This window comes from Somniosus microcephalus, chromosome 15, assembly GCF_052327205.1.
Source record: "Somniosus microcephalus isolate GS21.2 chromosome 15, FLI_Smic_1.0, whole genome shotgun sequence".
Classification (NCBI taxonomy): domain Eukaryota; kingdom Metazoa; phylum Chordata; class Chondrichthyes; order Squaliformes; family Somniosidae; genus Somniosus; species Somniosus microcephalus.
In genome coordinates this window covers 1,374,429-1,387,363 of record NC_141001.1, presented here as the reverse complement: position 1 = coordinate 1,387,363, position 12,935 = coordinate 1,374,429, and the positions used below count along the sequence as shown (strand labels likewise).

At 51.6% G+C, this 12,935-nt stretch overlaps 1 protein-coding gene across 3 annotated transcripts in view; it reads left to right on the top strand.

Moving 5' to 3' along the window:
• The window catches only part of rapsn (receptor-associated protein of the synapse, 43kD), a 332,392-nt gene that overhangs the window by 245,030 nt on the left and 74,427 nt on the right, over nt 1-12,935 (top strand). For 2 of the 3 annotated variants that reach the window (XM_086007453.1, XM_086007451.1), the window contains exon 3: nt 1,554-1,676. The exons of the other annotated variant lie outside the window; for it this stretch is intronic. In XM_086007453.1, coding sequence (XP_085863579.1) covers nt 1,554-1,676 — 123 coding nt within the window. The remainder of the gene's footprint in view (nt 1-1,553; nt 1,677-12,935) is intronic. 3 annotated transcript variants of the gene reach the window in all.

The following is a 12,935-nucleotide window of genomic DNA, read 5'->3' as shown; positions in this document are numbered from 1 at the left end:
TATTCAAAGTGGTATATCTGTTTGAGAGGGGGATGTCCACAGGGGACTCCTGCACTACCTACCTGTGCCTACTACTCTGCCTGTTGGTCACCCATTCCCTTTCTGCCTGTGCAACCTTTGCCTGTGGTGTGACCAACTGCTTAAACGTGATATCCATGACATCCTCAGCATCGCGAATGGTCCAGTATGTATCCAATCACAGCTCCAGCGCCACAATGCGGTCTGCCAGTAGCTGCAGCTGGATACACTTCCTGCACACATGGTTGTCAGGGACACAGGAAGTGTCCCTGAGTTCCCACATAGTGCACGAGGAGCATACCATGGGGCCGAGCTCTGCTGCCATGATTTACCCTTTAATTAATTCAAATTAAATTAAATCGAATCAATCCCACTACAGTTAAATGATATAATTAAGGGCTCTGATTTACCAACAGTCCCCGCTGCACCACAGAGAGCTTAGAAACTATAAACCACAGAGTTTAAGTTTAAAAAAGAGAGAAATACTCACCAACCAATCACTTACCTGCTTTCTGGTGACGTCACACTTCTCTCCCTCCCTCTGAGATTGGTAAACCTACCTGAGCCTTGCCGCTGCCTCGCTCCACACAGGTCCACCGCCGCCACTCTGAAACCTACCTGAGCCTCACCGCTACCTCGCTCCACACAGGTCCACCGCCGCCACTCGGAAACCTACCTGAGCCTCACCGCCGCCGCCTCGCTCCACACAGGTCCGCCGCCGCCACTCTGAAACCTACCTGAGCCTCACCGCTGCCTCGCTCCACACAGGTCCGCCGCCGCCTTTCTGAGGCCTACCTGAGCCTCGCTGCCGCCTTGTTCCCCGCAGGTCCGCCGCCGCCGCTGTGGCATAGAATACAAGAGCAGGGGAGTTATGCTTCAACTGTATAAAAAACTAGTTGGGCCTCAGCTAGAGTATTGCGTGCAGTTCTGGTCACCACATTACAGGAAAGATGTGATTGCACTAGAGGGGGTACAGAGGAGATTTACAATGATGTTGCTGGGAGTAGAGAATCTTAGCTATGAGGAAAGACTGGCTAGGCTGGGTCTGTTTTCCTTGGAACAGAGGAGGCTGAGGGGAGACCTTATTGAGGTGTATAAAATTATGAGGGGCATAGATAAATTGGATAGAAAGGACCTATTTCCCTTAGCAGAGCGGTCAAAAACCAGGGGGCACAGATTTAAAGTCATTGGTGGAAGGTTTAGAGGGGATTTGAGGGGAAATTTCTTCACCCAGAGGGTTGTGGGGTTCTGGAACTCACTGCCTGAAAGGGTGGTAGAGGCAGGAACCCGAACCACTTTTAGAAAGTACTTGGATGTGCACTTGGGATGCTGTAACCTGCAGGGCTACGGACCGAGAGCTGGGAAGTGGGATTAGGCTGGATAGTTCTTTGTTGGCCGGCGCGGACATGATGGGCCGAAATGGCCTCCTTCCGTGCGGTAACTTTCTATGATTCTATGATTATACCCCTCTACTGCTTGTAACTCACACCTACCCCTCTAATGTGACCTGGCAAAACTTGCCTTTTGTTTTGCAGAAAGCGTTTCCCCGTTATGAGTCCTCGCTCAGTATCATGGCGGAGATTGGCAACCGTCTGGGGCAGGCCCAGGTTCTGATGGGAACCGCAAAGTGTTGGCTAATTCAGAAGGAGCAGGATAAGGTAGGAAAATATACCCATGGCCAGTTGGTTGGAATCTGTGCCAATGCACTGGGAAACCCCAGCACCACATCAACCATTGGCACAGCAGTAAGTGTGGAGGGGGCACTGCATTATAAGATGGTGTAGGTGGGCAGTGGGACAATGTTGAAGGTCGGTGTTGTCACACACTAGTGGGTGACTATGGAGTTGGGCTGGCAAGGCGCTGACGGTGCTGAGTGATGTGCGAGACATTGACTGTGCTGCAGGCGATGTGCCCACTGGCAGAGGTGGCCCCCCTCCTGTCAGTGAGCGGATTCTTCTTCCAGTCAATCTCCTCCGACTCTCCTCACTCCCGGGTAGGATCTGCCACTGGTAACATGCCACTATGGGGCCAAGCACAACACACTTGCATAATCTCTGCTAAGGCAACTGCAACCATGACAATGCTGGGCATTTAGAACGCGTGCCAGCATAGCGCGATTCTCCCCCACCATTACACAACCATCTTCTCCCCGTCTCAAACCTGCTCGTGGCGCGGGAGAACCGAGATCCCCCCGAACACAGCCCCTCCCACAGAGGCCAGCCCTTCCCCCTGAACCCAGCCCCGCCCCCTGACACCAGCCCCGCCCTCTGACCCCAACCCCACCCCCTGACCCCAACCCCACCCCCTGACCCCAACCCCTGACCCCAGCCCCGCCCCCCTGACCCCAGCCCCAACCCCTGACCACAGCCCCACCCCCTGACCCCAGCCCTGCCCACTGACCCCAGCCCTGCCCACTTACCCCAGCCTCGCCCCCTGACCCCAGCCTCAGCCTCGCCCCGACCCCAGCCCCGCCCACTGACCCCAACCCCACTCCCTGAACACAGCCCTGCCCACTGACCCCAGCCCCGCCACTGACCCCAGCCCCGCCCCCTGAACACAGCCCCGCCCCCTGACCGCAGCCCCGCCCCCTGACCCCAGCCCCGCCCCTGACCCAAGCCCCGCCCCCTGACCCCAGCCCCGCCCCCTGACCCCAGCCCCACCCACTGACACCAGCCACGCCCACTGACCTCAGCCCCGCCCACTGACCGCAGCCCTGACCCCCTGACCCCAGCCCCGCCCCCTGACCCCAGCACCACCCACAGACCCCAGCCTCACTCCCTGACCCCAGCCCCGCCCCCTGACCCCAGCCCCTCACCCCGAGCCCCTCCCTCCCCCTGTCACCTCACTTGTCCCCGGTCTCCTTCAATAAGCCACTCTCCCTGTGCCAGCGTTTAGTGAAGCAGTGTGCCTGCTAGCTGTGTTTGTGCTTCCCGGTCACACAGGGCACTTTTAAACAGTTCTGTACCGGGGTCAAATAGTGATCTAGAGCTTTAATGTGGGAAAGCGAAGGTGCCAGCCCTGCCTCAGAGCTCGCTCTCTCACCGCTGAGTCACAAGGTCGAAGGTTGAAACTCCAATCCAGAGACATGAGCACATAATCTGGGCTGACAGTCAGAGGGGCAGTACTGAGGGAGTGCTGCACTGTCGGAGGGACAGTACTGAGGGAGCACTACACTGTCGGAGGGGCAGTACTGAGGGAGTGCAGCACTGTTGGAGGGGCAGTACTGAGGGAGCGCTTCACTGTCGGTGGGGCAGTACTGAGGGAGTGCGGCACAGTTGCAGGGGCAGTACTGAGGGAGCACTGCACTGTCGGAAGGGCAGTACTGAGGGAGTGCAGCATTGTCGGAGGGGCAATACTGAGGGAGCGCTGCACTGTGGGGGGGCAGTACTGAGGGAGAGCAGCACTGTCAGAGGGGCAGTACTGAGGGAGTGCTGCACTGTCAGTGGGGCAGTACTGAGGGAGTGCGGCACTGTCGGAGGGGCAGCACTGAGGGAGTGCGGCACTGTCGGTGGGGCAGCACTGAGGGAGTGCGGCACTGTCGGTGGAGCAGTACTGAGGGAGTGCTGCACTGTCGGAGGGGCAGTACTGAGGGAGTGCGGCACTGTCAGAGGGGCAGTACTGAGGGAGTGCGGCACTGTCGGAGGGGCAGTACTGAGGGAGCGCTGCACTGTCGGAGGGGCAGTACGGAGGGAGTGCTGCACTGTTGGAGGGGCAGTACTGAGGGAGCACTACACTGTCGGAGGGGCAGTACTGAGGGAGTGCAGCACTGTTGGAGGGGCAGTACTGAGGGAGCGCTTCACTGTCAGTGGGGCAGTACTGAGGGAGTGCGGCACAGTTGCAGGGGCAGTACTGAGGGAGCACTGCACTGTCAGAGGGACAGTACTGAGGGAGCACTGCACTGTCGGAAGGGCAGTACTGAGGGAGTGCAGCATTGTTGGAGGGGCAATACTGAGGGAGCGCTGCACTGTGGGGGGGCAGTACTGAGGGAGAGCAGCACTGTCAGAGGGGCAGTACTGAGGGAGTGCTGCACTGTCAGTGGGGCAGTACTGAGGGAGTGCGGCACTGTCGGAGGGGCAGCACTGAGGGAGTGCGGCACTGTCGGTGGGGCAGCACTGAGGGAGCGCGGCACTGTCGGTGGAGCAGTACTGAGGGAGTGCTGCACTGTCGGAGGGGCAGTACTGAGGGAGTGCGGCACTGTCAGAGGGGCAGTACTGAGGGAGTACGGCACTGTCGGAGGGGCAGTACTGAGGGAGCGCTGCACTGTCGGAGGGGCAGTACGGAGGGAGTGCTGCACTGTCGGAGGGGCAGTACTGAGGGAGCGCCGCACTGTCAGAGGGGCAGTACTGAGGGCGCACTGCACTGTCAGAGGGGCAGTACTAAGGGAGTGCCGCACTCTCAGAGGGGCAGTACTGAGGGAGAGCTGCACTGTCGGAGGAGCAGTACTGAGGGAGAGCTGCACTGTCAGAGGAGCAGTACTGAGGGAGAGCTGCCCTGTTGGAGGAGCAGTACTGAGGGGTGCTGCACTGTTGGAGGTGCAGTACTGAGGGAAAGCTGCACTGTCAGAGGGCCAGTACTGAGGGAGTGCTGCACTCTAAAGGGGGGCAGTACTGAGGGAATGCTGCACTGTCAAAGGGTCAGTGCTGCAGGAATGCTGCACTGTCAGCGGGGCAGTACTGAGGGAGCGCTGCACTGTTGGAGTTTCAGTACTGAGGGAGCGCTGCAGTGTCAGAGGGGCAGTACTGAGGGAGCGCTGCACTGTTGGAGTTTCAGTACTGAGGGAGCGCTGCAGTCTCAGAGGGGCAGTATTTCAGATGAGATGTTAAAACTGAAGCCCTGTCTTCTCTCTCAGGTGGATTTAAAAGATCCCAGGGTACCATTGGATCAGCAGGGGAGCGGCCACCCTAAGGAACTTCTGCAGCGATGTCCTATGGCTGTGATGATTGACCTCCAACCACCACAACCATCTTCCTTTGTGCTATGTATGACTCCAGCCAGTGGAGAGTTTTCCCCCTGATTCCCATTGACTTCAGTTTTACTAGGGCTCCTTGATGCCACACTCGGTCAAATGCTGCCTTGATGGCAAGGGCAGTCACTCTTACCTCACCTCTTGAATTCAGCTCCATTGTCAATGTTTGGACCAAGGCTGTAATGAGGTCAGGAGCCAAGTGGTCCTGGCAGAACCCAAACTGGGCATCAGTGAGCAGGTTATTGGTGAGTAAGTATCGCTTGATAGCACTGTCGATGACACCTTCCATCACTTTGCTGATGATTGAGAGTAGACTGATGGGGCGGTAATTGACCGGATTGGATTTGTCCTGCTTTTTGTGGACATAACATACCTGGTAAATTTTCCACATTGTCAGATAGATGCCAGTGTTGCAGCTGTACTGGAACAGCTTGGCTAGAGGCGTGGCTAGTTCTGCAGCACAAGTCTTCAGCACGACAGCCGGCATGTTGTCGGGGCCCATAGCCTTTGCTGTATGGTGCTCTCAGCCGTTTCTTGATATCATGTGGTGTGAATCGAATTGGCTGAAGACTGGCTTCTGTGATGGTGGGGACCTCAGGAGGAGGCTGAGGTGAATCATCCACTCAGCACTTCTGGCTGAAGATGGTTGCAAATGCTGCAGCCTTGTCATTCTGGGCTCCACCATCATTGAGGATGGGGATATTCATGGAGCCTCCTCCTCCCGTTAGTTGTTTAATGGTCCAACACCATTCACGACTGGATGTGGCCGGACTGCAGAGCTTTGACCTGATCCATTGATTGTGGGATCGCTTAGCCCTATCTATAGCATGCTGCTTCCGCTTTTTAGCATGCATGTAGTCCTGTGTTGCAGCTTCCCCAGGTTGGCACCTCATTTTTAGGTATGCCTGGTACTGCTCCTGGCATGCTCTTTTACACTCCTCATTGAACCAGGGTTGGTCCCCTGGCTTGGTGGTAATGGTAGAGTGAGGGACATGTCGGGCCATGAGGTTATAGTTTGTGCTGAAATACAATTCTGCTGCTGCTGATGACCCACAGTGCCTCATGAATGCCCTGCTTTGAGCTGCTAGATCTGTTCTGAATCTATTCCATTCAGCACGGTGGTAGTGTCACATGACAATGTGAAGACAGGACTTCATCTCCACTGTTGTGTCGGTGTATAATAAGACACAGACTGCAGGAGATGGTACAACAGGTGTTTACTCAACGTGGCTCACACGGGAACTGATCTGTACAGATTACTACTCAGTGCTATATACAGGTGTGGTCACTGCCGGTACTGCAGTATACATGAGCTGTAAAAGATAGTTCCCCCCTTAAAGGTATATACATTGCAATTCCTCCCCTAATAGATTAACAGTACCAATACACTCTGTGATAAAAATGATAACTTCCGGGAAGTTATGTCATCACTTCCTGTGAACTATGAACTATGAACTGTGTACATACCTCACGTCCTGTCATATGTCACTTCCTGTTGGACTGGTATAAATACTGGTCTCTTCAGTATTGTAAGAGGCTTCTACCAGAGGCATGGTAAAGACCTCTCTTGTGTATATAGTGTGTTTATAAGTTACTTAAAGCTTACTTTAAAGTTACTTGATGGTAAGTCTCCTTTTTCTTACATCAATTTAAGTAACTTAATATTTACACTGACAAATACTAGACCTTCAGACAAACTCGGAAGTTAAGGATCCAGGGAACCACCAATCATGGAGAAAATCCTTAGACCTATTCGTCTGGACTTGGACCCGAATACACCAGCAGCTGGCAGGGTATGGAAGCATTGGTATCGTACTTTTGAGAATTTTCTGGATGAATGTAAAGCGGATGCTCCTGCTAAATTGAAGATACTTGTCAATTATGTGACCCCAAAAGTGTTCGAATATGTTGATGAATGGGATAATTACGAAGAGGTGATTCGGGCACTTAAGAAACTGTATGCGAAGACCCCAAATGAGGTCTATGCTAGACATCTACTGGCCACAGCCCGACAAGGGCCAGGGGAATCAATTGACGAATTCCTGCAAGAACTTCGCAGGCTCAGCGTAGATTGTAACTTTCAGGCAGCCTCAGCTGAGCTGTACCACCAAGAAATGATTCGTGATGCTTTCATCTGCGGGATTGCCTCTCCATTTATACGCCAGCGTCTACTAGAAAGTAAAACACTTGAGCTACAAAAAGCTTTTGACCTAGCTTGTTCACTGGATTTGGCAAAGAGAAATGCAGACCTCTATCAGCTGCCCAGATCTCGATCTGCTGCTGTAGCTGCAACCAGACAATTCAAGTGGTCTCAGGTGAACCCTATCATGGGGGAATCTAATTCTGATAATTCTGATGAAGAAGAGGAGGACGACCCCACTTTAGCAGCCTCTTGGCAATCTAGGAAGGAATGCTTCTTTTGTGGAGATGCTTTTCACCCTAGGAAAACCTGCCCTGCTCGCAATGCAATCTGCAGTTATTGCGGGAAAAAAGGACACTTTGCTAAAGTTTGCCTATCAAGGGCCTCTACGAGGGCCAATCCAGCTAAGGCCTACCGAACTGCCCCAATTAGGGCCTATCAAGATGCTCCAGCTAGGACCTATCAAGCTTCCTCTCGAGCTCTCTCCCGAAGAAGCACACCGAGAGTTTTAGCCACTCTCTGTGCAACGACACCAATTACAGCTGCTTGCCCACAGAACCTGTCTCATGCAGCCACAAAAATTTCAATTAAAGGGCATACCTTAGATGCCTTAATTGACTCAGGAAGTACTGATAGTTTCATTAAGGAACAGATTGTTGCGAAATTGAAACTACATGTCTTCCCATCGGACCAGGCAATTGCGATGGCCCAGTCATCACTTAATACCAGAATCTCCGGCTTTTGTGTTGTTGATATGACACTTCATGGTCGTATGTATCCCTCCACCCGACTTTCGGTGCTCAAGGACTTATGTAGTGATCTCCTCTTAGGGCTGGACTTCCAAAAACAGCATAAGAAACTCACCATTGAGTTTGGTGGATCCAAACCCGGACTTACTATTTCTAATATACCGTCTAAATTACCATTTTGTGCATTATCAGCAGCTTCACTTGATGAACCCTCATTATTTGCCAGTATTCCGCCTCAATGCAAACCGATAACAATGAAATCGCGGCGCTTTATTCAGGAAGACCAATCTTTTATTGCGGCTGAAATCTCTCGACTTCTAGCAGAGGATATCATTGAACCATGTTCGTCGCCCTGGCGGGCTCAAGTCGTCATTGTCAAGAACCCTCTAAAACCTCACAAACAGCGACTATGCATCGATTATTCGCAAACCATCAATCAATATACCGACTTGGACGCCTACCCATTGCCACGCATTGATGATATGGTTAATAAACTGGCCGAATACAAAGTGTTCTCAACTTATGATTTAAAAAGTGCCTATCATCAGTTACCCTTGAAGGTCTCAGATAAGCAGTACACAGCCTTTGAGGCTAATGGACGGCTGTACCAATTTCGTCGCCTCCCATTCGGGGTTACTAATGGAGTGGCTGTCTTTCAACGGGCAATGGATGGCCTGGTTAAGCAGGAAAACCTAAGGGACACTTTTCCCTATCTTGATAACATTACCATTGCAGGTCACGATCAACAGGAACACGACTCCAACCTCCAAAAATTTTGGGATGCCCTCCATCACTGTAATTTGACCCTGAATGAATCCAAATCTGTTGAGTCGCAACCGACCATCAACATCCTTGGCTACTGCGTAGGCAATGGTATCATTAAGCCAGACCCAGAAAGACTTCGCCCGCTCCAAGAGCTCCCGTCACCTAAGAATCCGACTTCTTTACGTCGGGCTCTCGGTCTGTTTGCATACTACGCTAAATGGATTCCTCATTTTTCGGACAAAATCCAACCCTTGCTGCATGCTAGATCATTTCCACTGGGAACAGCGGCTGTTGCAGCCTTTAACCTTCTCAAAAAACAGTTGGAGAAAGCGGCTCTTCACTCCATTGATGAGAATCTCCCTTTCGTGGTTGAATGTGATGCCTCGGAGGTGGCGATCTCGGCTACTCTGAATCAGGAAGGTCGTCCTGTAGTATTTATGTCCAGGACCTTACAAGGTGCCGAGCTACATTATCCTCCGGTTGAGAAAGAAGCCACAGCCATCATAGAGGCAGTACGGAAGTGGAACCATTTTCTAGCTCGCCAGCACTTTACATTGATCACGGACCAACGATCAGTCGCCTTCATGCTCGATAATCGAAAACGAACCAAAATTAAGAATAATAAAATACAACTTTGGAGGATGGAACTGGCCTCTTTTGGTTATACCATTCTTTATCGGCCTGGCAAGGAGAATGTGGCCCTGGACACCCTCACACGGGCATTCTGCTCCACTATGTCATCCTCCACTCTCATGGATGTCCACAATGGTTTGTGTCATCCTGGCGGTACGCGCATGCTACATTTCATACGATCACGGAATCTCCCTTTTTCCACTGGAGATGTAAAGAAAATATGCTCAGAATGCCGGCTTTGTGCGGAATTAAAACCTCAGTTCTTCCGCCCCTCAGATGGTATACTCATACATGCAACCCAACCGATGCAACGACTTAGCATCGATTTTAAGGGCCCAGTGCCCTCTTCAACTCGGAACACATATTTGCTCACCATGATCGACGAATATTCACGTTTGCCTTCCCCTGCTCCAATATGCTGGCGTCCACAGTAATCTGCTGCCTTGAGCAGGTATTTTCTCTCTGTGGCATGCCGGCTTATATTCACTCAGATCGGGGTCCATCCTTTATGTCAAGGGAACTCAAGGACTACCTCTCAGAACGGGGAATTGCTACAAGCAAAACAACACCATACCATCCCATCGGAAATGGGCAGGTAGAGAGGTATAACGGTATCATCTGGAATTCCGTACGTCTCGCTTTAAGATCTCGGGGCCTACCAGACCAGCAATGGGAAACAGTGCTTCCGGATGCATTGCACTCTATATGGTCCCTGCTTTCTACAGCCACAAATACTACACCTCATGAGCGATTCTTTGGATTCCAGCGTCGCTCATCTCATGGGACATCACTCCCGTCATGGCTAACTGCTCCTGGACCTGTATTACTCCGAAGATACGTTCGGACGTCTAAAAATGACCCTCTTGTAGACGAGGTCGAACTAACCGATGCCAACCCCACCTATGCAAACATACGATATTCCGACGGCCGAGAATCTACCATATCATTACGGGATCTGGCTCCCTGCCCACCAGGACCTAGTGGGACATCGGGTGATGGCATTTCACCAGGAAACTCTTGGGACCTATCGGGTACCCCTCTCCAGGATCCTGATCGGACACCAACTAGCTTGGTGCCGGTAGAACTCCGTGCTCAAGGTTGCGACCCTCCCAGTACCGCGCATGAAAGTACTGATCTGCCACAGACCAGCTCTGCACCTCCCTCTGAACAGAGGCAGTCCGACTTTGAACCTATTGGGGCTCGTACTCGAAGCCATGATCTCCCCGACCCTTCACAGGGCAATCCAGGCCACACAGACTCTGACCAATGGCCAACCGCATGTAAGCGGACCAGCGACCCTCTACGACGGGAATCCAAATGGGTGCGACTCTTCCTTGTTCGGCGGCTGCGGACCAAAAGGTAGACCACAGCCTCCTAATCCTGCAGGAGGGAAGAATGTGATAAAAATGATAACTTCCGGGAAGTTATGTCATCACTTCCTGTGAACTATGAACTGTGTACATACCTCACTTCCTGCCATATGTCACTTCCTGCTGGACTGGTATAAATACTGGTCTGTTCAGTATTGTAAGAGGCTTCTACCAGAGGCATGGTAAAGACCTCTCTTGTGTGTATATAGTGTGTTTATAAGTTACTTAAAGCTTACTTTAAAGTTACTTGATGGTAAGTCTCCTTTTTCTTACATCACACTCATTTAAAAATTAAATATCAAACTAATTACAATTAACACTTTTAACATGCAACATTAGCTGAAAATAGTCTATTTATATATTCAGTCTTTGGGGAGGCTTCCTGATCCTTTCTGGATAGTGCCTTTCCTGAGTGTCTTGCTCTTGGTGCAGAGGCGATTCTGGCCCTCTGTTGTCGGTTGGTTCATCAGCTTCCGTAGCTACTGTTTCTGGGGTAGATGCGACCTGTATGTTGGGTTCATCACCAGGTACGTATGGTCGAGGCATGGGGTTGACTTGTTCCTGTGACTCTAGGATCTGGTCAGCATGGCATCTCATGATGCCCTCCCCAATGTCCACTGTGTACATTAGTGGGCCCTGCCGTGTGCATATCGTTCCTGGCTGCCATTTTTCTGTTCGGTAGTCGCGGGCCAAGACTGGTTGCCCTACATTAAAGCTCCTTGTTGGCTTCTCATGGATGTGCTGGAATTGCTTACTCTCAACATCTCTTCGTACGTTTGGTCTGAGCAAATCCAGGCGAGATCTTAACCTTCGGTTAAAGAACATCATGGCTGGGGCCTGGTTGGTGATCGCATGTGTCGCATTCCGGTAGGTGAACAGGAAATTGTCCACCTTGTGCTGCAGCGGAATGTTGTCATTGTACATAGCCTTTATTGCCTTCTTAAAGGTTTGTACGAACCTCTCAGCCAATCCATTTGTGGCTGGATGATACGGGGCGGATGTGTAATGCCTTACCCCATTCTTTTTCAAGAACCTCCGGAACTCTTCGGACACAAACTGTGGTCCGTTGTCAGAGCAAATCTGTTCTGGCAAGCCATTCCTGTCAAAAATGGTCCGTAGGACTGCAATAGTTTTCTCCGTGGTGGTGGAGGACATTTTGATGACCTCAGGCCATTTCGAGTGCGCATCCACGGCTATTAAAAACATTGAGTCCAAGAATGGTCCAGCAAAATCAATATGCACCCGTTGCCATGGAGATGAGGGCCACTCCCATGGGTGTAGAGGGGCATGTGGTGGTGCATTTTGGACTTTCTGGCATCTTGAGCAGCTCTTGGTCAGGTCCTCGATTTGTTTATCGATACCCGGCCACCACACATAAGCCCTGGCTAGGCTTTTCATTTTTAACCCTCCCAGATGACCCTCATGAAGCTCATTGAGCACTCTATCCCTTAACTTGGGTGGAATTACCACTCGTGATCCACACATCAAGGTCCCCCGGCACACTGACAGCTGTTCTCTCCTTGTTGAGAATGCTGGCAACAGTGAGTCGCCATGTGCTGGCCATCCCTTCATCGTCAAATCATATACCCGAGACAGTGTTGGGTCATTTCGGGTTTCCTTTTCGATACAAGCATAAGTTACCGGTAGGTATTCAACTATAGTCGAATGGAATATTTCGACAGGATCCACTGCTGGTGCTTCTTCCGCAGCAGGCAGTGGCAGGCGTGATAGCCCATCAGCTTTTTCATGCCCTTATATTCAATCTCATAGTGGTGCGCCCCTAGAAAAAGTGACCATCTTTGTAGTCGTTGCACAGTCATCACAGGAACGCCCTTCTTCGGATCACAAGAGGCTGGTGATCAGTCAGCAAGGTGAATTTCTGCCCGTGCAGATAGTGATTGAACTTTTTCACTCCCCACACTAGGCTGAGGGCCTCCCTGTCAATCTGGGCGTAGTTACACTCGGCTGAGGTTAGTGATCGTGATGCAAAGGCTATTGGCCTCTCTGAGCCATCCGAGAATTTGTGCGACAGCACCGCTCCAATGCCGTAGGGTGACGCATCACATGCCAACCAAATTGGTAATGCTGGGTTGTAATGGGCCAATACCTCTTTCGATGTGATTAGTGTTTTGCTCTTCTGGAAAGCTCGTCTACATTCATCACTCCACTTCCATGGCACCCCAGTTTGCAGTAGGGTGTTCAGTGGGTGTAGTATTGTGGACAAATTTGGCAAGAACTCATGGTAGTAGTTTACCAGCCCGAGGAACGACCTCAGTTGTGATACATTTTCTGGT